General features: G+C 42.4%; 1 protein-coding gene across 1 annotated transcript; it reads left to right on the top strand.

Annotated features, from left to right (window-relative positions):
- The first annotated feature begins 7825 nt into the window (after nucleotides 1-7825).
- SLC7A13 (solute carrier family 7 member 13) lies at nucleotides 7826-19180 on the top strand. Its single transcript, XM_081919777.1, has 5 exons — nucleotides 7826-7949; nucleotides 8322-9623; nucleotides 14992-15123; nucleotides 16313-16677; nucleotides 17693-19180. Exons 2-5 carry the CDS (start codon nucleotides 8771-8773, stop codon nucleotides 17924-17926), a joined length of 1584 nt encoding a protein of 527 aa, XP_081775903.1. The 5' UTR covers nucleotides 7826-7949; nucleotides 8322-8770; the 3' UTR covers nucleotides 17927-19180.
- Nucleotides 19181-27861: the final 8681 nt, after the last annotated feature.

A 27861-nucleotide genomic window follows, 5' to 3' on the forward strand; every position in this document is an offset into this window, starting at 1 on the left:
GTAGATCCAGAGCTGATGAAGCGGCTGGGCCAAAGCCGAAAGGACGCTCAGTTGCGGATATGCCTGGAAGCGAAAGGAAAGTCCAATGCTGTAAAGAAAAATATTGCATAGGAACCTGGAATGTAAGAACCATGAACCTGGGTAAGTTGGAGGTGGTCAAAAATGAGATGGCAAGAATAAATATTGACATCCTGGGCATCAGTGAACTAAAATGGACGGGAATGGGTGAATTCAGTTCGGATGACCATCATATCTACTACTGTGGGCAAGAAACCCGTAAAAGAAATGGAGTGGCCCTCATAGTCAACAAAAGAGTGGCGAAGGCTGTACTGGGATGCAATCTCAAAAATGATAGAATGATCTCGATACGAATCCAAGGCAGACCTTTTAACATCACAGTAATCCAAGTTTATGCACCAACTACTGGTGCTGAAGAAACTGAAATTGACCAATTCTATGAAGACTTACAACACCTTATAGAAGTGACACCAAAGAAGGATGTTCTTCTCATCATAGGGGATTGGAATGCTAAAGTAGGGAGTCAAGAGATAAAAGGAACAACTGGCAAGTTTGGCCTTGGAGATCAAAACGAAGCAGGGCAAAGGCTAATAGAGTTCTGTCAAGAGAACAAGCTGGTCATCACAAACACGCTTTTCCAACAACACAAGAGACGACTCTACACATGGACATCACCAGATGGGCAGCATCGAAATCAGATTGATTATATTCTCTGCAGCCAAAGATGGAGAAGCTCTATACAGTCAGCAAAAACAAGACCTGGAGCTGACTGTGGCTCAGATCATCAGCTTCTTATAGCAAAATTCAAGCTTAAACTGAAGAAAGTAGGAAAAACCACTGGGCCGGTAAGATACAATCTAAGTCAAATCCCTTATGAATACACAGTGGAAGTGAGGAACAGGTTTAAGGATTTAGATTTGGTGGACAGAGTGCCTGAAGAACTATGGATGGAGGCTCGTAACATTATACAGGAGGCAGCAACGAAAACCATCCCAATGAAAAGGAAATGCAAGAAAGCAAAGTGGCTGTCCAATGAGGCCTTACAAATAGCGGGGGAGAGAAGGCAAGCAAAATGCGAGGGAGATAGAGAAAGATACAGGAAATTGAATGCAGATTTCCAAAGAATTGCAAGGAGAGACAAGAAGACCTTCTTAAACGAGCAATGCAAAGAAATAGAGGAAAGCAATAGAATGGGAAGAACCAGAGATCTGTTCAAGAAAATTGGAGATATGAAAGGAACATTTCGTACAAAGATTTCCATAATAAAGGACAAAAGTGGAAAGGACCTAACAGAAGCAGAAGACATCAAGAAGAGGTGGCAAGAATACACAGAGGAATTATACCAGAAAGAAATGGATGTCCCGTATACCCCAGGTAGTGTGGTTGCTGACCTTGAGCCAGACATCCTGGAGAGTGAAGTCAAATGGGCCTTAGAAAGCACTGCAAATAACAAGGCCAGTGGAAGTGACGGTATTCCAGCTGAACTATTTAAAATTTTAAAAGATGATGCTGTTAAGGTGCTACACTCAATATGCCAGCAAGTTTGGAAAACTCAGCAGTGGCCAGAAGATTGGAGAAGATCAGTCTACATCCCAATCCCAAAGAAGGGCAGTGCCAAAGAATGCTCCAACTACCGCACAATTGCACTCATTTCACACGCTAGCAAGGTTATGCTTAAAATTCTACAAGGAAGGCTCAAGCAGTATGTGGACCGAGAACTCCCAGAAGTGCAAGCTGGATTTAGAAGAGGCAGAGGAACCAGAGACCAAATTGCAAACATGCGCTGGATTATGGAGAAAGCTAGAGAGTTCCAGAAAGACATCTACTTCTGCTTCATTGACTATGCAAAAGCCTTTGACTGTGTCGACCACGGCAAACTATGGCAAGTTCTTAAAGAAATGGGAATGCCAGATCACCTCATCTGTCTCCTGAGAAATCTCTATGTGGGACAAGAAGCTACAGTTAGAACTGGATATGGAACAACTGATTGGTTCAAAATTGGGAAAGGAGTACGACAAGGCTGTATTTTGTCTCCCTGCTTATTTAACTTATATGCAGAATTCATCATGCGAAAGGCCGGGCTGGATGAATCCCTAGCCGGAATTAAGATTGCCGGAAGAAATATCAACAACCTCAGATATGCAGATGACACAACCTTGATGGCAGAAAGTGAGGAGGAATTAAATAACCTTTTAATGAGGGTGAAAGAGGAGAGCGCAAAATATGGTCTGAAGCTCAACATCAAAAAAACAAAGATCATGGCCACTGGTCCCATCACCTCCTGGCAAATAGAAGGGGAAGAAATGGAGGTAGTGAGAGATTTTACTTTCTTGGGCTCAATGATCACTGCAGATGGTGACAGCAGCCATGAAATTAAAAGACGCCTGCTTCTTGGGAGAAGGGCAATGACAGGCCTAGACAGCATCTTGAGAAGTAGAGACATCACCTTGCCAACAAAGGTTCGTATAGTTAAAGCTATGGTTTTCCCAGTAGTGATGTATGGAAGTGAGAGTTGGACCATAAAGAAGGCTGATCGCCGAAGAATTGATGCTTTTGAATTATGGTGCTGGAGGAGACTATTGAGAGTCCCATGGACTGCAAGAAGATCAAACCTCTCCATACTGAAGGAAATCAAACCTGAGTGCTCACTGGAAGGACAGATTGTGAAGCTGAGGCTCCAGTACTTTGGCCACCTCATGAGAAGAGAAGACTCCCTGGAGAAGACCCTGATGTTGGGAAAGATGGAGGGCACAAGGAGAAGGGGGCGACAGAGGACGAGATGGTTGGATAGTGTTTTCGAGGCTACCAGCATGAGTTTGACCAAACTGCGGGAGGCAGTAGAGGACAGAGGTGCCTGGCGTTCTCTGGTCCATGGGGTCACGAAGAGTCGGACACGACTAAACGACTAAACAACAACAACCCATCCATTTTGTGCGAGATCTTGCCCTCTCCGCATGCGGTTTTTGATAAATAAACTCCAGCTCGCTCTCCTGTTTTCCTGTAGGAAGCTCTGTGTAACTGGGGTCTCAGCTACATTGACAAATAAAAAGTGCTTTATATGTGTTGTTGTTCTAACACTGTGACACCAGGTGGTGCTGCGGAGTTCTGTTTTTGCCAACCCGGTTTCTCATACAAAGTTTGCAACACGTTTAACTGAAACGCTTCTTTGATGTGTCAAGATCAAAGTGCAGCCCCACTCCAAAATAAACATAACAACACCCTTTACATAATGTGAGAATAGGGCTTGAGTGGGACATTTGGGTAAGGTCCTCCACTCCTCTTTTTCCCCACAACTGTGAGGTAGGTTCAGTTGAGAAATGGCAATTGGACTCAGGTCACCCAATAAGCTTTATAGCTGTATGGGGATTGCTGATTAGAATCTGATCTCCCCAGGTTCTGCATCTGTTTGGAAGCTATTTCAGTTGTTTTAAAATGTTTTTATTGTTTTTTATATGGAATTGTTTGTTTTATATGCTTTGCATGAAAATGTTTTTACACTTTTCTTGTTTTGTTACTGTAACTGCTTTATATAGTTGTATATATTGTTGTAAAATGCTTTGGGACCTTATAGTGAAATAAGAAATAAAATACATTTTTAAAAAAAGTTTTAAAAGAACCCTGAGTGACATAGCTGGCACCCCTTAGGGAAAATATGTACTCTTTCTCATAAGGCACATGTACAGATATTTGCTATCCTCCAGAAAATGAAGAGTTTCTTCCCATCATTAATCTGAAGGGCACACATGTCTCCAAATTGCGTTGCCATCTGTGATGATACTAAATGAGCTGAAATGCGTATGTGCCTAATTTCCAGTGTCTTAATCATGTTTGTCACCCAAGAGGGGGCAATCTGGATTTATCTCTGTCCTCCTTTCCCCAACACTGCACATTAGAATCAATGGAGGGCAGCGGATCATGCAATACATTCATTAATGGAAATGACCAAATAAATCCATGATAGAAAACCTCATGGCTTGGTGATTTGGGTTGCTTACAGGTGACCTGTATATTGAGCATTCGTCCTGATTCTGTTTGTACACAACTTGCAGGGCATTTATATGATGTCAGCTGTTTATTGAACATCCATTCTGATTTGTTTTCAGGGATGTAATACAATGTCATATCCGGAGCATTTGTTATCTTGCACTTTGTTTACCACCACAAGTCTGGTGTTGATTTTATTTTTTGGGGAGGAAAGCAGGTTTATTGTGCAAGAGTGCCAAAATCACTTTAATGGCACAACCCAAATTTGCCCAGGAATTGACTTCACTTCCAGTTACAAAATAGTGGCAATCTGGAAGCAGCAGTGGTCATATATATTGGACTCTGGAGGCGAAAACATAAGATTCTAAGATGGATTTGTGAAATTTTAAAAGTAGTAGTCTTCTTCCTTTTCTTTCTGAGGCCTCCTTGCTTGAAGAAACTGGCTTGTCTGGATTTGCTGCAAGTTCAGGAACTATTCAGTCAGAGCTATCTTGGACTCTTTGAGATGATCTGACACATAGGACTTGGGATCATCTACACAAGTACTGAACAATCATCCAGACCCAAAAGTGCAGTCCCACAAGTAATCCTTTATCTTGTGATAGGTTTGTCTGCTTCTTCTATACTAAACCACTTCTGTGTTCAGTAACACAGGAGGGCATCTATGGAAGCGATTTCCTGGACTGCACAGCTTCATACTTTCTCAAAAAGGGCTTCATGCACAGTGTAGAATGGAAACACAGTTTGGCATAGCTACTCATTAGACCAGGAGTGTGTAACCTTTGGTCATCTACAGTAGATGTTGCTGAACCACATCTCCCATCCGTTGGCTACCACTATCGCACAGGGCTTCAGAAAGTGGCACGAGAAATGCCCAAACACCACAGTGCCAGTGGGAGAAAAAGTCCATTTGCTGGCATAAACTCAGCACTATATCTCCATCCATTGGAAAAGAGCCTCGGATGTGAGGGGTGGAGGGGAAACAAACCAGCTGGGTGAGGGTGGTCTAGCTCTGGGGTCAGGCTAGGAAAGCAGAGGAGCACTGGGGAGGGAGGCAGATGGATGGGGCGGGTTGAGATGGAGCTCTGCCACCGCCTTCTACAAGGTCCATTAACAGTTTTGTATGGCTCAGAGCTACTCTACTTAAGACTGCCTTTCCAACCATGAACCTGCCTGAACTCTGAGATCTGAGGTCCTTCTCTAAATGCCAACTTCAAGAGTAAGTCCAGAGCGGGGCAACAACAAGAATGCTGTCTCCTGGGAGGCCTGCCTGACACCAGCCTTGTAATTGTTTCAGCGCCAAAGACATTTCTGTGTTAAGTACTGTTAAGTATGGGACACGGGAGGCGCTGTGGGTTAAACCACAGAGCCTAGGACTTGCCGATCAGAAGGTTGGCGGTTTGAATCCCCGTGACGGGGTGAGCAGTTCGAAAGCACACCAAAGTGCAAGTAGATAAATAGGTACCGCTCCGGCGGGAAGGTAAATGGCGTTTCCGTGTGCTGCTCTGGTTCAGCAGACGCAGCTTAGTCATGCTGGCCACATGGCCCGGAAGATGTACGCCGGCTCCCTCGGCCAATAAAGCAAGATGAGTGCCGCAACCCCAGAGTCGGCCACAACTGGACCTAAAGGTCAGGGTCCCTTTACCTTATGCTGTTAAGTCTGTTTTAATAATGTGCATGGGATTTTATTTTTACTTTGGTTGTAAATTGCTTTAGGATGCAAGAAAACTATACCCTTTTAAATGTGTCTGTGGGGGAAAGGGAGTTATTTTTTTGGGGGGGGGGATTGCTTCTTGTTTATATTATATGTTTTGTGTTTTTATCTTGTATTTTTATGTTGTGAACCGCCCTGAGATCTATGGGTGAGGGGCGATATACAAATTTAATTAATAATAATAGATATAACAAACCTACACTTTTATAAAACTTGTGATTTCCAGATTAAAGGCGGTATATAAATTTAATTAATCATCAAAATCCCTAGCCATTGGGCATGCTTGCCGTGGCTGATGGAAGTTGTAATTCAGCAACATTTTGAGAGCCAAAGGTTTCCCCTTCTTGCCTTAGACTAAGCCGGCTACTGGTAGACTGGGAGAAAAAGGCATTGCTATCAGTTTATGACAGCAATCCTATACATGTTTAATCAGATGCCCATTCAATAGGACCTACTCTCAGTTAAGTACCTACTACCAGTTAAGAAGAACTGCATCCCTGGGGGGTACATCTCACATATCTCAGTGCAATACTATTTCCTGAACACACACACACACACACACACACACACACACACACACACACACGGGATTGTGCTGTAAATGCAATAAGAAAGGGAAGAAAATCAGTATCTGAATCATCAAGGAGCACAATGCAGTGCCAGATGGCATTTTTAGGGGTTTTTGTTTAAATAAATGGCACATATGAAGTCCTTGATGTGCTGCTGAGATCCAGTGAGACCATTTGCTAAATCAATAAAGAGTCAGTAAAGCTTTATGACCATATGCCTCTTGTAATGAATAATCAGGGGAGAGTAATGACAAAGCACATCAATTTGATTAATCAGATATTTATTGCATGCTGGCAGGTTTTGGATGAAATATGCATGGAAGAATTAATATTTCTGTTTATACTTTATTTCTTGATATCCAGTATACCCTGCTGAGTCTATGTTTGATCTGAGTTAATGAACCCAAATATCTTTGTTTCAATTTTTTTTTTTTGTAGGAAGTTTTATGGTTGATTTTAAGCTTGCATAAAAAGCAGCATCAGCTGAACTTCCCTTCTTCTATACAGCTATTAAAGGTGAAAGATCATTGTCTGTTTTGGCATCTGGTCACCCAGTTCCTCACTTAGGAAGTTTCTCTTAATGCTTTTCCAAAATTTACTTCCCATTTTCACCTATTAATTGCATTCCTGCGGTCAGGAGCGAGCAACACATTTATCATGTCCTTGGTTATCTTTTCTATAAGGTTTACCAAAAAGCGGCAGAGGATCCTAGTGTCACAGCAGTAAAACATATTTGCAAAGCTAAGCAGGGTCCGGTATGGTTTCACATTGGATGGGGACCGTGTGTTGAGATTTCTGCATTGCAAGGAGTTTGAATAGATGACCCTCGGATCCCTTTCCAACTCTATGATTCTAAACATTTCCAAGAGGAAGGAAATCTGAATGTGCAATCAGATTTTAGCTGTGTAATCAGATTCCAGCTCCCCTGTTTACCCACAGGCCTGTCTGCTTATAGACAAATCCTTTTGTTATCTCAGATACTTGGAACAAATGTCTGAAATTTCCTTTGATCCAACTTGAGACTCTGGATCAAAAAATGTAATCAGTATAAAACTTGCATAGACTTTGCTACCAGGGAATTGCCAATAGTTGCTTTTTAGCGGTGCCTCTGTTTCTACAGACATAATTGAGCACGTGTGGAAGACTTGGCCTCGTCTAACACAAACACGCCATTTTGCTTGTAGGAGCCTTGTTTAAGGGAAAGTGGAAAGTACCCTTGTCTTACCATTTTCAGTTTAAGCTAGGATATTGTACTATTGAAATTGCACTCTAAATTTCTTTAATTTTTCTTCTGGTCATACCTACACCATATGTTTCGAGCACTCTTACACAACTTTAGCAATCATGGCTTCTGTTGATATCAAAAGGTATTTACTTCCATTCTCACTGCTCTCCTATATACAACTGAACACAGTCACAGGGAATGCTGACCTCAATGGCTTCTGTTAACCATCAGGTGTTAGAGCACTCTGTAAATACCCAGGTCCATGGCAGGGAAACAACTCAAGAGCTCTCCTGCAAACAGTAAGTGTAGGCTTTCTATGACTTGTTCAAGTAAAGCTGTTCCTTTCTTGGCAGCTCCACCTCAGCCTTTTTCTTGGGACAAATATAAAGAAAGGAAAACCCTCCTTGTAGATCTCTTTCAGGACCTTTGCACATTCCAGGTAAGCAAGCTTTGAAGTAAAGGGGTCCACTGAATGAGGTCTCCTTCCCTATCTGTGCTCACCCCCTTCAGGGACTCAGGATGGACTTGTTCCTTCACATTAGGACTGCAGCTTACTATGCAGTCAGGTTCCTCCGCCAAGAGTTTCTGTCTCTGCCTTGACAGCCTCCCCAACCCTGCATTTTAGTGTGAATTTCTCCTAATGCACACGTTTGCATGCAATTTTGCCCATTATCCACATAAAGCAATTTTTGCTAATACAATGCATTTTTGCTAATTATCCACGTTTTTGCAAAGCAATTTTTGCAAACAACAACAACAACCCACTAATGCATTTTTGCTTGTTTTTTTTGGTATCCCTCTGTCTCAACAGACAATGGAGTCCACCTCTGGAGGGGAAGTCAAACCACTGCGTTAGCAGCACCAAAGTGACCCTCCTTGGGGCGCAAGCCTGGGTACTGTGTATGGAGGTCCTGGGCTACCCAGATGACAAGACCCCAATTGCTGATGTGGTCCAAAGCAGAGCAATATATTTGGCACTGGCTTCCCCTAATATATGCATTGTTATGCACAGATTAACTAGCATATGCCTTTTTTGTACACTTTACGTGGCTGAAGAACCGCACTGCAAAATTCAGAGAAGTGTGAATTCCCAAGGACGGCTATGTTTCAGTTCTCTTTTTGTTCCAGAAAACATGCCTTAATTTGAGAACACGCTGGTGATGGGGAATGCTATTTTCTGTGACCCAGCCTGCTTCCTCGAAACAACGTGGTTAATCATCAGCACTTTTCCTGTTAAACATAGGAGGATACAGGTTTGTAATGACCTTGCAAACAGTTCCAAGTAACATTTCACTACAGTCAGAGGAGGAGATTAGGATCTTCGGGTTGCTAACGACTCTTTTTTTGGTGTGCGTGTGTGGAAATAACAGCAAAAGAAAACAAAGCGCCATGGGGAACGACAGGTGTGATCAGGTGGGTGAAGAAAATAAAAGCCAAAATGGCGAGATGCAACTCAAAAGAACCATAGGATATTTCGAAGGGGCCAGCTTTATCGTGGGCACCATTGTAGGGGCAGGGATCTTTGTCTCCCCCACTGGAGTGCTGAAATATTCTTTGCTCAATGTTGGCGTTGCCTTGATCATCTGGACAGCTTGTGGCATCGTATCGTTGATGGGCGCTCTCTGCTATGCAGAGCTGGGTACAGCATTACCGCTCTCAGGAGGAGAATACAGCCACATTAAGAGAGCCCTGGGCTCTCCCTTGGCTTTCATCTTTCTGTGGACAGCCGTGTTCAACAAACCCGCCTCAAATGCCGCCCGGGCCTTGCTGTTTGCTGAGTATGCTACCAAGCCTTTCTACGGCGAGTGCCCGGTTCCTGACATGCTGAAGAAATGTCTGGCTTTGGCGGTCCTTTGGTGCCTCGGGATCCTCAACGGTCGAAGTGTCAAGATGGCTGCTTGGGTGCAGACCGTTTTCACCGTCCTGAAGATGATGGCGCTCTCTGTAATCGCGGTTGGCGGGATTGTCCTGCTGATCAGGGGGAGGAAAGAGAACGTAGCAAGGTTTGAGAATGCCTTCGGCTCAGAGATCCCAGATGCTGCGCAGGTTGCAGAAGCGTTTTACCAGGGGCTCTATGCATATGGCGGCTGGTGGTCTCTCAACTATTTGTCAGGTATATCTCTTATTTTTGCTTTCAGTTGGCATTTGTGAACTGAGGCTCCACACAGTAGTAGTGGTAGTAGTAGTAGTAGTAGTAGTAGTAATAATAATAATAATAATAATAATTTATTATTTATACCCCGCCCATCTGGCTGAGTCTCCCCAGCCACTCTGGGCAGCTCCCAATCACGTGTTAAAAACAGTACAGCGTTACATATTAAAAACTTCCCTGAACAGGGCTCCTTAAGATGTCTTCTGAATGTCAGGTAGTTGTTTATCTCTTTGACATCTGATGGGAGAGAGTTCCACAGGGCGGGCGCCACTACCGAGAAGGCCCTCTGTCTGGTTCCCTGTAACCTCACTTCTCACAATGAGGGAACCACTAGAAGGCCCTCGGCGCTGGATCTCAGTGTCCGGGCTGAACGATAGGGGTGGAGATGCTCCTTCAGGTATACAGGACCGAGGCCGTCTTTACTTGATGATGAATAGAGTCCTGTACAGCTTCCTGGCTGGTTTCTTCATACAGGCCTGAAGCAATGATTTTCTAGGCCAAGGAAAGAGAAGGAGGGAAGACACTGCAGGGTGGATTATTCTAAAGCAGTAAACAACTAATTCACAAGGATTGAGCACAGCGAAGCAGTCGGTTTAATCACACAGAATACCACCTCACATTTCTGAACCCTAGGATTACCAGGGTTTTTTGTTTGTTTGTTTCTTTTTTTAAATGTTTGAGCTACTGTCATTCAATCAGGGAACACATAGATAAGTGTTAGGCCCAATTCTGGATCAGTTTCAGCCATGTGGAAGTATCCCTGCAGATGTTGTTGAATTCTATCATCCTTTATCTTTGGCTATGCTCTATGGTGCTGATGGAAGTCCAACGTCATCTTGTATGGTCAAAGGTTTCCCATCCCTGATGGAAACCATGGTATTGTGATGTGAGCCAGGGAAGTTGTGAGGTATAAGATCCTAAATGCACACTAAAGGTACGCATTGGATTCAGACAAATCCTGAATGATGATTCTAAGTCAGCTGCTGTGGATGGATTCCGAACTTCTCTGAGCTGAAGCAGGATCTCTCTGAAGCACCCTGAACTGCTGGGGACCATTAAAGCTATTTGGGGCGATTAAGAGATCCAGATGTTTCTTAAAAAGCTATACAGACCATGTGCAGGGGTGCGAACTTGAATAAAATATGTGATCATGTTTCTGAAAAAAACTGAAACATATGATGAAAATACAGGGTGGTCCTGCAGACTGACAGGACTAGATCTAGGAGTTGCCAATCCTTTGGGGCACATGGGCTTTTTGAAAGAGTGCTCTGGGACCCACTCTCTCTAGCTTCTTCTCCCCCCCACCCCTTACAGACAGAAGAGAAAGCATATGCATATGCACACACGCCCACACGCCCACACGCCCACACACAGACACTTTGGGATTTTAAAAATATAGTCTAGACTCTAGTTGAAAGTCAGACATATCCTCTTAAATTTGCATGATTTTACATGGGACTCCACCACCGCCAGAAGCACCATCAATTTAAAGCTGATGGATTTTCATGATTTTTTAATAGGGTGGTAACCAAATCACCAGAAAATTTATACCTGTAGATATAAATGTGACCCACAGTTTTGAGGGGATCCCTCATAAAAATTATGAGGATGCATAAGAATCCATACCCCAAAAGCATGTTTTTTGTGCAATGACTGTGCTGGGGAGCACCAGAGCTGATTTTTATGGTCCAGGTGTGATCTGTGATTTGCTGGTGGTGAGGATTAGGGAAATCTGTAGAAAAAACATGCAATATGAAGAGGATCCCTTTTACTGGATTTGACTTTTATCTCTTCCCTCTCTCTTTTTATCTCTTCCCTCTCTTTTTCTGACCCTCTGTTCTCACTCCCCACCCCAACACCCTCCCTCCCTTTGTCTGCTCCCTGCTGCATCTTGATTTCTCCCCCTCCTGCCTCCTCCAGTCACTCTGTTGCCTCCCCCATCTCTCAGTTAGCTCTCTGCATTTCTCTGTTGCTGGGCTAGGTCACTGTTAGCCAAGCTACAGAACAGCTATCTCATACCTGGCGCAAGGAATGTATATTTGTGCCAAGAACAGAAACATAAGATAAGGAAAGCGGTTGGCACATAAGTAACTACCTACTTGGAGCATTCCAAGGTGGTGGTGAAATCTTCCCTTTGGTTTGTACCTGGTTACAGCTGCTGTGAGTGTTGAACAAACCTAAACAGTGTACATAATGTACGTATTGTCCTGAGTCTTTATATTTGCTCTGTTTCCTCAAGGCTGAACTAGGACCACAAAGTTACTTCCTGACAGGCATCAATTTGACCATTGTTACTAGTTCTCGGAGCAGCAACTGGTGATGTAATCATTGCAGATTGATTCAGTAAATCACAATGGCTGGGATCTGAAATTCCACAAAGTTGCAATGAACACTCTTAAAATAATTCTCGTCCGTTTCAAGAAAAGCTTTACATATGGAATATCCCAAACACTGTTGTTTAGAGAAGGCCACTGTTGCATGAGACGTCTCCATTCACCCCATATCTGTTGGCTTGGAGTTCCTATAGAAAAACGGTCTTATGAATACAGGTCGGAGGTAAACAATATAAGCTGAAGGCCTTTGCAGATGATCTAGTTTTAACATTACAGGAGCCAGAGTCTAGTACAAAAAGAGCTCTAGAATTAATTTATGAGTTTGGTCGGGTGGCGGGATTCAGGCTGAATAAACAAAAAACAAAGGTCTTGGCGAAAAACCTGACTTCTTCAGAAATAGATGGGTTTCAGAAGGAAACTGAGTTAATGGTGGCTAAAAAAGTGAAATACCTGGGGGTTAATTTGTCTGGGAAAAATTTGAATTTATTTAAAGACAATTATGAAAAATGTTGGACAGAAATTAAAAAGGATTTAGAAATTTGGTCAAGATTAAAACTTTCCTTGTTGGGAAGAATTGCAGCTGTAAAGATGAATGTATTGCCAAAGATGTTATTTTTGTTCCAAGCCCTGCAGGTCGTGGACAGAGTGGAGTGTTTTGGAAAGTGGCAGAAGGACATCACGAAATTTGTCTGGCAGGGCAAAAGGCCCCGGATAAAACTTAAAATATTAACAGATGCAAAAGAAAGAGGGGGATTTGCCCTGCCGGACTTAAGGTTATATTATGAGGCAGCATCCTTCTGCTGGTTGAAGGATTGGTTTCTGCTAGAAAACACTGATGTCCTAGATCTGGAAGGGTTTAACAACGCTTTTGGATGGCATGCATACTTATGGTACGACAAGGCAGAGGTCCATAAATTGTTTAAGAGCCATATTGTCAGGAAAGCTTTGTTTAATGTCTGGACTAAATATAAGGACTTACTTGAAAATAAGACGCCGAGGTGGCTATCACCAACGGAGGCTAAGGCCCCCAAATTACTTAATATGGAGAGTGGCTGGGCAAAATATTGCGAGATAATAGAAAAAGTTGGAGATAATTGGAGGCTGCAGAGTTTAGAAAAAATAAAGGACAAGGTGCGAGATTGGTTTCATTATGCCCAAATTCAAGAGACTTTTAAAAAAGATAAAAAGATTGGTTTCCAGGTGGAAAAATCAAAATTAGAGACAGAATTACTTGAACCTAAGATGAAAGTGCTTTCAAGAATGTATAACTTGCTGCTTAAATGGAATACACAAGACGAGTTAGTTAAATCAGCTATGATAAAATGGGCTCAAGATATTGGATACAACATTATGTTTGAAGACTGGGAAAGGTTATGGAACACCGGTATGAAATTCACGGCATGTAATGCCTTGAAAGAAAACATTATGAAAATGATATATAGGTGGTACATGACCCCAGTCAAACTTGCAAAGATTTATCATTTGTCTGATAAAAAGTGTTGGAAATGTAAGGAAGCTGAAGGAACATTCTTTCACCTCTGGTGGACATGCCCGAGGGTGAAGGCATTCTGGGAAATGGTTTATAATGAGCTGAAAAAGGTATTTAAGTATACCTTTCACAAGAAACCAGAGGCCTTCCTCCTGGGCATTGTGGGCCAGAGAGTGATAAAGAAGGATAGAACTTTCTTTTTATATGCAACTACAGCAGCAAGAATTCTTTTAGCCAAATACTGGAAGGCACAGGAGCTACCCACGCTGGAAGAGTGGCATGCGCAACTGATGGACTATATGGAACTGGCCGAAATGACTGGCAGAATCCGAGACCTGGGAGAAGAGGCAGTGGAAGAGGACTGGAAAAAATTTAAGGACTATTTACAAAAACATTATAAGTTATATGAATGTTGAGAATTTGTTAAGTTTTTAGACAACAAGCTTCAGATACCAAACTTTGATTTTGCTGGAATTTAAGTCATGATTGTGAAATGACTAAAGTTTAGGGTAAAGTTTTTATTCTTAGGACTGTTGGAAATGTGAACCAATAATATTTACCCTAAATCCAAAATACAATTGATGAAAGTATAAAAACACAGGAAACAAGGTATTAATTTGCTGTTAACTTTCTTTATTGAAAAAGATGCAGGGGATGGAGGATGTGGGGAAGTCCAGTGGATTATGAAAAATCGTTTGTAAAGTATGATCTCTTTTTTCTGTCTAATAATCTTTCTTTTTTCTTTTTGTAAAATCGCTTTTGTTGGATCATTGACGATGTATTTGACCTTGGAAAAAAGCAATAAAAATATTATTAAAAAAGAAAAAGAAAAAGAAAAACAGTCTTATGCGTGCTTTCTGATTTTACTCTGTTTTAGTTTTATAGTATGGGGAATGTTTTTGCAATGATCAACACGGTACTTGGAGGAACATAAGTTAGTAAAGAAAATATGGCCAAAGAAGCATAAATGGAAGCGAAATTCTTTGTTTTGCAAAACAACAGGATACTGGGGGCGGGGGGGGGGGGCAGGGGAGAGAATAACAATAATCATGCCAGCTAAAAACATGATATAAGAATAAGTGTAAAGCAGATTTTCACAAGATTCAGAGCCAATTTTCAAATTCAGCATATGGAAATTCACAAAAAGCACATAATCACGAGTCTAGTAAAAGAAGTTATGATGTATGATTTCTCCCTTTACAAACAAATGTTTTGCAATGATTTCTAGACAGAGGGCCTTCTCGGTGGTGGCACCCACCCTGTGGAACGCCCTCCCACCAGATGTCAAGGAAATGAACAATTATCTGACTTTTAGAAGACATCTGAAGGCAGCCCTGTTTAGGGAAGTTTTTCGTGTCTGAAGTTTTATTCTGTTTAATATTTTGTTGGAAGCTGCCCAGAGTGGCTGGTGAATAAATAATAACTTCCTCCTCCTCCTCCTCCTCCTCCTCCTCCTCCTCCTCCTCCTCCTCTTCTTCTTCTTCTTCTTCTTAATTTTCTATTTCAGAGGAAGTTAAAAATCCCAGCAGGAACATTCCATTGACCGTGATGACAACACTTCCTGCAATAACTGTGTTTTACTTGCTTGTGAACATTTCATACTTGACAGTTCTCACACCAAAGGAAGTTGTCTCCTCAGGTAGGCTGGTTGGTTTACATTTTTTATTCAAGAACTGATCATAGATATAATACATATTCAGTAGATAATAGATAATAGAGATGGATATAATACATATTCAGTAGATAATAGAGATGGATGACCTGACAATTGTGTTTTCTCCATTTCTCATTTTTCCAATCTTATGCTCAGTTTACTACTCTGCACCAATATGTGATTTTTTTAAAAGTCAGCATGTTAATGTGCATTTCTCCTTATTCTTGTATGCATTTTCCCCCCAAATATAAACATTTTTTTATAAATGATTTCCCATATTGTTAATGATCTGTTCACATTTATACATTTCTGTGCACACTTTCCTCTACAATATGCATGTTTTGATTGGAGAAGTTCAGAAAAGTGAGAATTTCGAAGGATAGCTGTGTTTCAGTTTGGGTTTTGCTCCAGGAAGTACAAATTAGGCAGGCTCATATTAAAAAGTGAACTAAACCAAAACGAGGCAGGCCAGGGTCCCAAGCAAACTGAAGCAGAGATTTCGCTACTAAATTCAGAGTTTAAAAAAGCATGCAATTATGAACTATGTTAAAGACGGCAGAAAATCAGATTTATGTTTGTGTGTTTAACTGAAGCCCCATTTGGTGATTTTTGGAAGTACATTTTAAATTGTCAGTTGTTTAGCCTATCCCGATCAGGCATAGGGGATGACGAATGAAACCAAAAAGTGACTGTTCAAGACTAGTTATGCAACAATGTGAAGGTAGCATGCTAGCCTTTTACTATTTTAAAACTATACCTAATATAAAATAATTCCCCTCTGCATTGGGATGAGACTCAAATCCCATTGAAATTTATGGATGAATTTCTCTTCCAAGTGATGATGCGTGGTTTGTTGTAAAGAAGACGATGACATAAATTCAATGTGACCAGCATTATTACTGATTGCTGTAGGTGTACAATCTTGTTTCTGGGAATACAGATGACATCACTGCAACACACTTCAGCAACAAGGTGGTGTGTGTGTGGGTGTGTGTGTGTATATGTCTCTGTGTATATGTGTGTTTGCAGTAAATACATATTTGGCTAATACCTCCAACTGCTAGCGCTTTAAATGGTCTGGCGGCCACTGAAACATGAGACTAAACTTGATGATCCAGGAGAGCTGTCAAACTGTCACCAGGAGTCTGCTAATGATGTCGATGTTTCCTTGCAGTCGCTGTAGCAGTCACTTGGGCCGACAGGGTGATCCCTTCAGTTGCCTGGATAATTCCTGCATCTGTGGCCATCTCCATATTTGGCGCCCTCAACAGCAGCGTATTTACACTCGGACGATTGACCTACGCTGGAAGCCAATCAGGACATTTGCCCACCATAGTATCCATGCTCAATGTCCATCACTGGACCCCAGCGCCAGCCATGATTTTCTCAACTGTCGTTGCATCCATTTTTATTATCCCATCAGACCTAATTGCTTTAACCAATTATTTTGGCTTCTCCGTTTGGCTGATGATTGGATTAACTTGCACTAGCCTGATTGTCCTCCGCTACCGAGAGCCTAATCTGCACAGGCCATACAAGGTAAAAAGAAATACCTAATTAATTGCCATATAAATAACACACGAGTCTTGCAAGCTTTAAGCTATGGACACTATAAGCTCAACCCCATTGATACTAGATGGGACATATGCGCATTAGAAATTACCTTATGCTTAGATAGATGATTGGTGCATCTAGTCTCTATTGTATACACTGTCTGGCAGCAAACCTTTTGGAGGGTCAGGCAGAGGTTTTCTACATAAACCTTTATATAAACTTATATATTTAGGAGGTGAGCCTACTGAGTGAAGAACATGCAATCATAGGACAGAATTCTTTTTTAACCTTGCCAAAAGACCACATCTTGGTATGATCCAGAATTACGTTTTGCCATTTTGGATAGAATTGTTTTTAAAAGGTAGATCTACACTGCCATCTTAGCCGTGTCTATTCAGAAATAAGTCCTGCTGAATTCAGTGGGGCTTGAATTCAGAGAAGGTGGAGGTTAGAATTGCAGCTTTCATTGCACATGGGTGTGTATTAGGGGAAAAGAAAATGTGTCCGAAATATAGGGGTGGACTCTAAGCAGTGATGCTGTGCACATATGGAAAATGGCAGGGGGACTTGTACTGAAAGGGAGACAGGTATTTTACTCAGCTACGGCTGCAGAATCAAAGGCAAATTCTGAAAGTGCAACATCAAATGAATGAGCCATAATGCAAGGATAGGTCCAGACAGGACCACCTTGCATCGAGACAAGCCAAGCTTCACATGTGAAAAATGACTGAACAGTTATTTATACCATCCCCAGTGGCTGTAGGAAGATCACTCAGTACTCAGGAAGTCTGGAGGAAATCTCTTGCATAATGCAGCTCTGGAGAGATTCTGCCTGGGGCTCTTTCGGTTCTTACCACCTGTCCCCCAAAATAGTTGGTTGGTAGCACAAACATCATTTCTGCTCAGAATATGAAACGTATTTTATTTTTCTGCAGTTTTCCCCCCATGCTTGTTCATATATCTGACATTTGCTTCCCCAAACACCTTTTCTGTTTTGCAGGTTTTCTTACCTGTCGCTTTTGGGATGGTGGCAATTTCACTGTTCTTAGTTTTAGCTCCTATAGTCTGGTCTCCAAAGGTGCAGTACATTTATGCTTCCATTTTTATGCTTGGGGGTCTCCTCTTATATGTACCTTTTGTCCATTTTAAAATTCATTTTGCGTTTATTGACAAAATCACTTGCTACCTGCAGCTGTTGCTGGAGGTGTCACCTCCTCATTATAAATCTGAGTAAGGGCAAAGGTTCATACTTGGCTGCCTTTTGGGGGGGGGGTGAAGAATGTGGCTTGGGTCTAGAATAGCACAAATGGAATATTGCTTCCTACAGCCTTCTCTCCAAGGGGGTGGGGGAGACAGCTGGTTTTAATGCAGACCCACCTAATTTGCATTTCTTGAAACAATACGCAAACTGAAATGCAACTCACTGTTGAAATTTGCACTTCTGATTTTGCAATGCTGTTCTCCAACCCAAAGAAATATGTACAAAAAATTGTATATTAGGAGAAATTATGCAGTAAAATGCATATATCATACCTTCCAACAGCTTGTGTCCTATAACTGGGACGCATGTCTTCCCACCTGTGCTCCTGGGTGGGTCAAATGACCCGCATGAGATCATAGAGCCCAAAATACATGCTTTCTTTTGGGAGACATCTTGCCGTGGAATCTCATGAGATCAAGGCACCCAAATGGCTGCTGTGCTCTCATACAAGAAAATTGGATGCCACATTTTTCCCCTAGAACACTTTCAGGCTACGATATATTCAGGAGACTAACACAAAAAAATGCATTGTATTAGAGTAAATCAGATACAGAAATATGTATATTAGGAGAAATGCATATTAAATGCAGATGGATTTTTGTGAGGACTTAAAAAAATAATCCTAAACTGATTTGTAAATATGGTGAACTGAACATAAGATTTGAAAAATGAGAAACAGAGAGAAGCTAAAACCGACAGATTTGTCAGTCTGTATTCCTCACTGCATCTCCCTGGACCACCACCTCAAAGCACAACTGGGAGAAAGGTTACACAATCCCCATTGTGTGAGCGTTTTTCTGCATCCCACCCAATGTTTCTTAAGGTTACAAGTTAGTAGAGCTGTCACCTGGTTAAAGGTCTCTGAATCTGAAAGCAGTCCAATGCCCCTTTTTTGTTGCTTGAATTGTAAACTTTATTTAAAAAAGAAAAGAAAACCCAATTTGTTGGCTGAAGGTGACTTTCCTAGTAACCCAAACTTGTGTTAAACTGTGTTTAAGCATTGTGTTTTAAGGCTAATGGGACATTAGGTGAAGGACAGGAATTAATAATAATAATATCATTGGATGGAATAATGTTTAAGTGTAACTGATTTCAGATGGTTTTTTATTGTAATTGTTTTTGGAAGGTTTTAGAATGTTTTTGCTTTTGTTTTCTAATGGTATATCTGTTTGCTGTTCTGGGCTCCTGGGTGAGATAGAAATTGAATAAATAAAAATGGGGAAAACTCTTGGGATATCTTTTTAAAGAGCACATTCTAGTATGTTTTGTTTTTCAAACAATTAAAATAAAAACTAAACAGAGTAATTGTTCGTCAAGTCGAATAGAGAGAAGCCACAACTTCTTTAAAAGGGCGTTGCCCTAACTATTATCTATTTTAAGGTTGTTATTTATTAGGTCTTCTTCTTTGGTGATCACTCATAGCTGAGTAAGATTGTCTTCCATGAACCTGGTTTTAACAGTGAGTCTGTAAGTGACTGTGGAGGCCAGTTCTGGATCCACATGTCCTTCCACAGTGGGGACATAGGTTTCCGGGCGGGAGTTGATCATGGTGAGGGTTTGCCAAGCGTGCCTTCCTCCTAGCATGTTTCTCCCTTTAGTCCTGAGTTCAAGTGTCTTCAAAGGCCATGACATCTTTGGTAAAGGCTGTTCTCCATTGGAGCACTCACAGGCCAGCGCTTCCCAATTGTCAGTGTTTATACTACATATTAGGTATGCCCCTGAGGAGGTGACTAGCCCAGGAATTATTATTTTTCCAGAATTAAATTCACTGTCTTTTGCCCAGACATCAACTCCTGGTTCCCCCACAAGCTTTCTTCATTTCAGCACCTTAATTAGGGTGTTGGGAAAAGAACCACATCTTTTATTATTACAGTCGTACCTCGGAAGTCGAAAAGAATCCGTTCCAGAAGTCCGTTCAGCTTCCAAAGCATGGCTTCTGGTTAGCTTCAGAAAGCTCCTGCAGCCAATCAGAAGCCGCAGAAACCCCATCGGATGTTCAGGTTCCAAAAGAACGTTTAAAACTGGAACACTCACTTTCGGTTTTCGATTGTTCAGGAACCGAAATGTTCGACTCCAAAGGCATTCGAGAGCCGAGGTACGACTGTATTACTATTGTTAAACAACTGGAAGCCAGGAATCTTTGCCTATATAAATCACAGGAATCTACCAATACAGCCCAGTCTCCAGTCTCTCTACCCTTGCTCTATACATTAAGTTGAAAATCTTAATTATTTTGGTCAACTGCCATTTTGCATTCATGGGCGAATTGATAAACTGCCCTGAGGCTCCAAAATGAAGAAGACTCAACATCAGATTCCATATATAAATTTCATTTCCTCATATTACCCCTTGTTACTCTAGACTCTTTGACCCCACCCCCAGCATGGGTCACTTGCATGATCCATAAGAAACTATCCAATAACAGGGACATAGAATTTCAGAGGTGCCGTGGATGAGATATAGCTGTTTTGCAATCAAAACCTTGTACACATATCCTGTTTGGATACTTCACCTCTGTTTTTGCATCACAACAAATTATCCAATAATTTATTTTAATGCTTTGGTTATAGAAAACAGATGGGTGTCTTGAGTTCATATGTTTGAACCAATCTGGGAGTTACTGCCATGGAAAACTGAGCACAAATCATGAGTGTTCAGGGACCTGTATATTGTGGCTCTTTCAGATGTTTTGTGTCTGCACTTAAGTGTTTCACTTGAGATTGGGAGTGTCAATAGCTAAGCCATAGTTCCATTTCACAAAACAGGTAACAGCATTAGGCTGCGGTGCTATACACAGGGTGTGCATGGACCTGGATGTGCTTTGCACAAGGTGTGAGATTTCACTAGAAATGCAGCGATGCTACAACAGCGGGATGGGCAGTTATCCCTGAGCAAATAATTGGGTTTGGGAGGCTTATTTGTAGTTATGGAGTGCCTATTGATACATCCAGCAGATGGCACCACACAAACAATATCTGACCTGAAGTAGTAGGTAGATTATGCAGAATGCAAGAGAAACAGCAGTGACTCATTATTATTATTTTTGCAAGGTAAAAATGTAGATAAATCATTTTCTAGGTCAGAAACTTAAAATCTATTTGGTCCGTGCCCTGCTTTTGAAACTTTTATGAGTAACTCAGGAGCACTTGACTTTAAAAGGATATTATTATCCCAAAGAATGTAACCATTGAATAATAATTGAGATATAGATGGAATATGTACACACACACACACACACACACACACACACAGTGGTACCTCTGGTTAAGAACTTAATTCGTTCTGGAGGTCCATTCTTAACCTGAAACTGTTCTTGACCTGAGATACCACCTTAGCTAATGGGGCCTCCCGCTGCCACTGTGCCGAATTTCTTTTTCTCATCCTGAGGTAAATTTCTTAACCCGAGGTACTACTTCCAGGTTAGCGGAGTCTGTAACCTGAAGTGTTTGTAACCCAAAGTGTTTGCAACCTGAGGTACTACTGTATATACTGTATTCAGAGACAGAGAGATAGAGAGAAGTCAGTCCCCAAGAATCTATCAGAAGCACACAGTGTCACTGCCACCCCGGTGAGATGTTACTGCCTGTGAGGTCTGAAGGTACAAGGCCACCACTTGACTGAAGCTAAGCAGGTCTGGGTTGGGTTAGTGCCTGGGTGGGGGACCACCTGAGAGCCATATGCATGCCATGATGCCTTCGGCTCCATGACAATACATCACATCCCTGTAGGTCAAGGCCAACATAGATGGTCCACTTGGGCAAGCTGCAGTGACAGGAGGATGTTATGTTAGAGAGCCCTTAGATTTTCTACTGGGTCCCTAGGAGACAGAAAGTGCCTGGAAAGCCACTGTGTCTTGGTTGCCTGGCTACTTCCGCATCTGAATTGAAGGTAGCCAGAGCGCACAACTCCTTCGTTCTGTGGCAGGTAAATACAGGGAACCATGTGTGGCATTGTGATGTTAACATATGAGAGTGCTGGAGGTGAAATAGTTAAACAAGTTACCCAATCAGAACCCAGGGGGTGGAGTCAGAGGGACTATAAAACCAGCTCTGGGAGGGCGAAGGAGGAGTTCATTGGGAGTTGGGTGGTTGGTTGGAGTGGGAGTGAATTGGGATAGAGTCTGTGGGTAGGTTGAGTTAGTGCAGTGAAATAAGCTGAGTCAGGAACAGGAGCTAGGAAGACAAGTAAATATCTGAGAGGTGGTTTAGTGAGTGAGAGCAGGTAGCGGAAGTTATAGGTCTGGATAGTCACCCCATGAATGTAATGGACCGATACCGTTTATGAAACCACACGCTTGTTAAACTGCAATAAATAAACGGAAGTTTATGTTCCAATTTAAACCTGACTGGACTCAGTATTGTACCAGGTAGGGCCTGGGTGGTGGCAGCGAGAAATAAAGCGATGGCACAGGGATCAATAGATGGTGAAACGTCCGGGGACCCTGTGTGATTGCCACAGGCATCATGCTTGCATCACCCTGTAGGGGCTGCAGAAACCATCCTACTCTTCGGGTCTCCTCTCCTCTGAGACAGTTGTGACACTGTACACTGGCACCAACTCAGTGGGCACTTTCAATTGGTTTTAAACCATCATGAGCAGCGGTTACATTTTTGGGTGTAGTGGGGGAACTCAAAAAAGAACTGCATGCACAAGCCTCATTAAATTCCCCAAAAATACAGGAAGACGAAAGGGAAACATCAAAATTTAATGAGACACTGCATGGCAGACAAATTACAATACCCCTGGGAGCATTCAGATGGGTACTTGATGATGGGTAATAAATAACCACAGCAGTACTGTAAATAGCAATATCCATTATATAAGCGATCATCGCAACACTGTCAGAATGATCGAAAACAATAATGTTATTTTAGCAAACTGCCTGATCAGGCTGAGATCGTGTAAGTTTAATGAAATGCAAACGGCAACAGACTAGAGGATGAACTGGTTCAGAACAGCAAACTCATCCCAACTCATAAATCCATATCAGATCAGTAGTAACACAGATCTTAATAAATCCTAGAGTTACTCACTGGACACAAGATTTGCTGGACTCAAGATTTGCCAACTTAGGCATGTGAAAACTTCACCTGAATCACCCACCCACCTTGTGGTTAGGCTGCAAACACAGCTCATGCGTGCCTCTGATAAATATTTTCCCACCTCTAATCCCTCATCCACACAATACCATTTGTTACAGCACAGTTTTAATCTGAACTAGCACTTTTAAAAGAATCCATAAAAAGTGACCTCCATTCATACCAAGGACATCACGCTTCATTGTATTTTTTCCAGTCTTCCAATTAAAATACCAATTAAAATATTTGGCCAGGATAACCTTAGATCAATAAGAAATTCTGATTCAATGTAGGGCTGCAGCACAGCAGTAACAGACCTTTCTCCACCAAGAACTCAAATGTTGAATAAATGTAGTCCCATTACAATAAGAATTTATTTTGAGCATTTGAAAATGTAGCTAATTCCTCCATGGGGAAGCTGGGCATAAAGTTGAGTTGTTTAATTTATGACCTCTTGAGCCTTGTTGCTGATCAGGTTATTTAGAGGTTAATCACACAACTGTTGGTACCACACCACTGTTCTTCAACATATATAATTGAGAATAGTGCAAGCAGAACAAGAATATCTGCATTTATATTTGATTATTTCAGAATGCATTCTCCCTTCTACTAGTTATAGCAGAACTACGTATGGTATTGGAACCTATTCCCATTAAAAGCAGGTATCTTACAACCAACCACTCATTTTTCCTGATTTCAGCAAGCTGTGTCCAACAGGAACAGAGACAAGAAGCATGTGACTTTCCAGATAGTGTAGGACTCCAAGTCGCATAAGCCCCAGCCAGCTTGCCCAGTGGTCAGTGTTGATGGGAGCTGTAGTCCAACAACATCTGGTGGACTATGGGTTCTCCATCCTTGTATTAGAGATATAAGCCCTAGAAGCTTCTCTTATTGCAAGCAGAAAAAGTAGAGAATGATTCTCAGGATTTCCAGATTCATAAACAAATTGTGTTCTTGGTCACAGAATCACACAGCCCGGAGCATAACAGACCAATGGCATGTGCCAAGATGCCTCCATAAACTCAGCTGGAAGAATAAATGCCATTACGATGAAATTTTGGAACTAAACCCAAAGCTTAAAATGAATTCACATGATGTCTTTCTGTGTTGATTATAATCCCGTATCCCCCAGACAACTATTAGACATTTAATGCCTCCTTGTTATTCTCATTCCGTTTGAGAAATGCTTGAAAATGTTCCAGCTGTAAAGTGGGTGGATAAAACAGCTGCTTCACTTAATACTTTAAGCCTTTTGCGCAAAGACCTATTTCACTATATGGATATTTTAGACATCATAATCTCTCACGTGGCGGTTATACATCATGTCCTGCAACTCAAACTGTATTTGCGCAGAGATGGTTTCACATTCCTGTTGCTACAGCTGTAAGAATAATTTGCAATGAGCAGCCATTTGTGTGGGTCTCACCTGTGTCAGGACCATCTGTGGGTTGTGTCATTCTTTGAATCTGTTCCACTGATTGCAGGTCTGGAGATAGTTCTGTCAATACAAAGGACATTATTTTGTGGATGATGCCATGTGTGCATATAGAAAGTGTCTGAGTTGCTGGCAATTTTCTGGTCTGCCTCCTGAAAAATGCAGATCTCTCACATCCTGCTTCTGATTCCAGGATTGCAACAGCAGCAGCAGCAGCAGCAGCAACAACATCCTATCTCCTGACTTTCATTTTGAATAAATACCAAGGCAGTTAACAAATAAAAGCCAACAACAAAATAACATGTATGAAATCAATTATTTATCTAGCTACTCATAATTAAAATACATAAAATACATATTTCAGCATCCACTGAGGATCTCTGCTCCAAAGACTTGTTTGCTGACTAACATGCTCAAGGGAAATTGGCTTTCCCTTTCAGAAATGTGCACCCTTCCTTTTGTTTTCAAAGTATATAAAGACAGAGCCAGAAACTGTGGCTTGAAGTAGATGATAATACCCCATGCACACTGTCAGAGCTGCCCGAGGTCCCAGCTCACAAAGGACCAACGCCAGTCCGTTGCTATTTACAAAGGTCTTTATTGAAGTTCAGTTTCGATTTCAAAGCCGCGGCGTGCAGCCCTACATCTCAAACTCTAGACCGCTGAAGCTCCGTCTGAATCTCCTCCCCCCAGACACCAGTTTAAGACTCTAGCCTTGCTCCACCTCTTCCTTTGCTCCTTCCTCCTCTGGGTCCGCCTGTCTGCTGGGGTTTTGACCTTTCTGGACTCTTCTGACGCTGAGTCCCCTGATTCTTCCCCCTGCCTCCGGCGGGCTTTAGGACCTGGTTCCCCATCCTGGTTTCCTGCTGTCCGCGCGCCTGTACATTTGAACTTGGCGCGCGCGCCCAGCTGGCAACCTTCCTCCTGACCGTTACACTGCTCCTGTCACTGCTTCCCCCTTCGGGGAGGCTAGCTGGGTCTGACTTCCCCTCCGTTCCCTCACTCTCCAAATGTAGCGTGGTCAGCCCTGACTCCTCTTCTCTCCCTGCTGGAGGAGACGCTGGCCCTGATGCATGGGACTCTTCCCCCCCACTACGCTCTGGTGGGGAAGCTGGTCCTGATCTCCAGCTGCTGCTTTGGGAGTCCCCGCTGGCCCCTTGCTTCTGGTGCGTCCCCCCTGGGACCCCCCTTGCCCTGGCCATAGGCGCCCCCCTCTGGGAATCTTCTGATTCGCTGGAGAAGCTCATGGAATCTCTCGGTTCACTGTCATACTCCCCTACGCTTCCCTCAGATTCTTCCCCTTCGCTCTCCATTCCCTCTCTCCCCTGTGCCTCTGCTCCTGAGCCCCTGACACACATGTATAAACAAAATCTGAATATGCACATTGATTTATTTTCAGGCTTCTGAAAGATTACTTAGGATTTGTTAGGGATTATGAATAATAGTTGCCAATCCTCTTTTTCTTCTTTTACTAAATACTGCAAACCCCTTACTGAAAGATACCCTGAGGAAAGAATGGAAGAACCCTAAAGAAAATAATAATAGGTATCGGTAAAAAAAATTACTTGAGACAAATACACCACTTTGGCTTTCACCATTGGAAGCTATAGTGGTGAAGAAGAAGAATATGATGGAAAGTTGGGCAAGCTATAGAAATTTACTAAGAGAGGAAGGTGGAGAATTTAAATTAAAAGAGTTCAAGGATTTATCAGGAATGTTAACAACATGGATACAATATCATTTGAATGAAGTATTTTAAAAAGATATGATTATTGTTCCCCAAACCTCCGTTTCATAACTAGAGAGATACCTGTTAGACTGTAATGTTAAAATGATGTCTAAAATGCGTACGGTGCTACTGGAATGGGAGACAAAGGACGAACAAGTGAAATCTTCAATGAGCAATGGGCAATAGATATTGGTCATAACATAGAAATGAAAGCATGGGAATGACTGTGGAAAACAGATATAAAATTTACAGCTTGTTATAGGTTACGAGAAAATTATATGAAAATATTATATACCGTATTTTTTGCCCTATAGGACACACCGGCCCATAGGACGCACCTAGATTTGGGGGGGGGGAATAAAGGGGAAAAGAATTATTTCCCCCCCAGGCATGGGGCTGGGGCGGGGGAAGCCCGAGCTTTCCCCGACCCCAGCCCCCAGAACAGGAAGCTCTCCGCAAGCCGTGGGAGCCACAACTTGTGGAGAGCTGTGCGAAGCCCGCTCTGGGAGCTTGCGGGGTTGGGGTTGGGGGAAGCCCAAGCTTCCCCCGACCCCAGCCCCCAGAACGCGACCCAGAGCAACGCCGAAGCTGCGTGCAGCTTTGGCACCTCTCTGGAAGCTTGCGGGGCTGGGGGAGGGGGAAGCCCTCCGCCAGCCTCCAAACCACGTTGGGGGACACCGGGATGGCGGCGTTCCGCCTCCCCACTGTCCCCCGAGCTTGTGGGGCTGGCAGTGGGGCTCTCCAGGCTTCAGCGAAAGCTTGCATTCACCCCATAGGACGCACACACATTTCCCCTTCATTTTTGGAGGGGAAAAAGTGTGTCCTATAGGGCGAAAAATACGGCAGTTGGTATCTAACACCTAGTAGACTGGTTGAAATGTATAAATCAAAATCGAATATGTGTTGGAAATGTAAAGAAAAAGAAGGTACATTTTTTCACATGTGGTGGTGTCAGGAACTGGGCAGAGGAGAAATGGTAGAGACCGCCTCCCCATCCTGACCCTTCCAGGGAGCGGGAGGAGGAGGAAGACAGTACAGATTTACAACAGGGATTTGAGGCAGGTAGCAGCTCAGAGGCAGATGAGGAGGAAAGCTGGGAAATCATGGGAGAGCCAGAACAACACCCAGCTGACACGTTGTCATTAGAAAGCATTCCAGACCCTTCATCTCCCAGAACCCGGCGAGCCTTAAAAGTAGGAAAGCAAAGAGCTCAAAGACAGAGGGCACTTAGTGGCACCCATAGAGGAGGAGGAGGTGATGATAATGAATAAGGAAGTGGGAAAGAAGGGGGTGGGTGGAGATTCACTCAGGACAATGCCATTCTCCAGGAGGCTGGGTTCAATAAAGACTGAAATAAAAAAGGATGGTAAGAAACTTTTCTTTGTCTTTTTACTTTCCTAGACAACCAGCCAGGAGCTGCTGACAGCCTCCTGACAGGTGGTCTTGTAATAAGGTTAAAGCTTACTGGGAAATGATATATAATGAATTGAAAAAGCTGTTTAAGATAACATTTGTATAAAAACAAAAACAAAAAGCTTTTCTATTGGGAATTATAGGCTCAGAACTACCTAAACAGTATATAAATTCTTTTATGTATGCAACTACAGCTGCAAGAATGTTATTTGCTCAAAAATGGAAAGAAGAAGAAGTCCTGAGAGAAGAATGG

Source organism: Podarcis melisellensis (assembly GCF_964234715.1).
Source record: "Podarcis melisellensis genome assembly, chromosome: 7".
NCBI lineage: Eukaryota > Metazoa > Chordata > Lepidosauria > Squamata > Lacertidae > Podarcis > Podarcis melisellensis.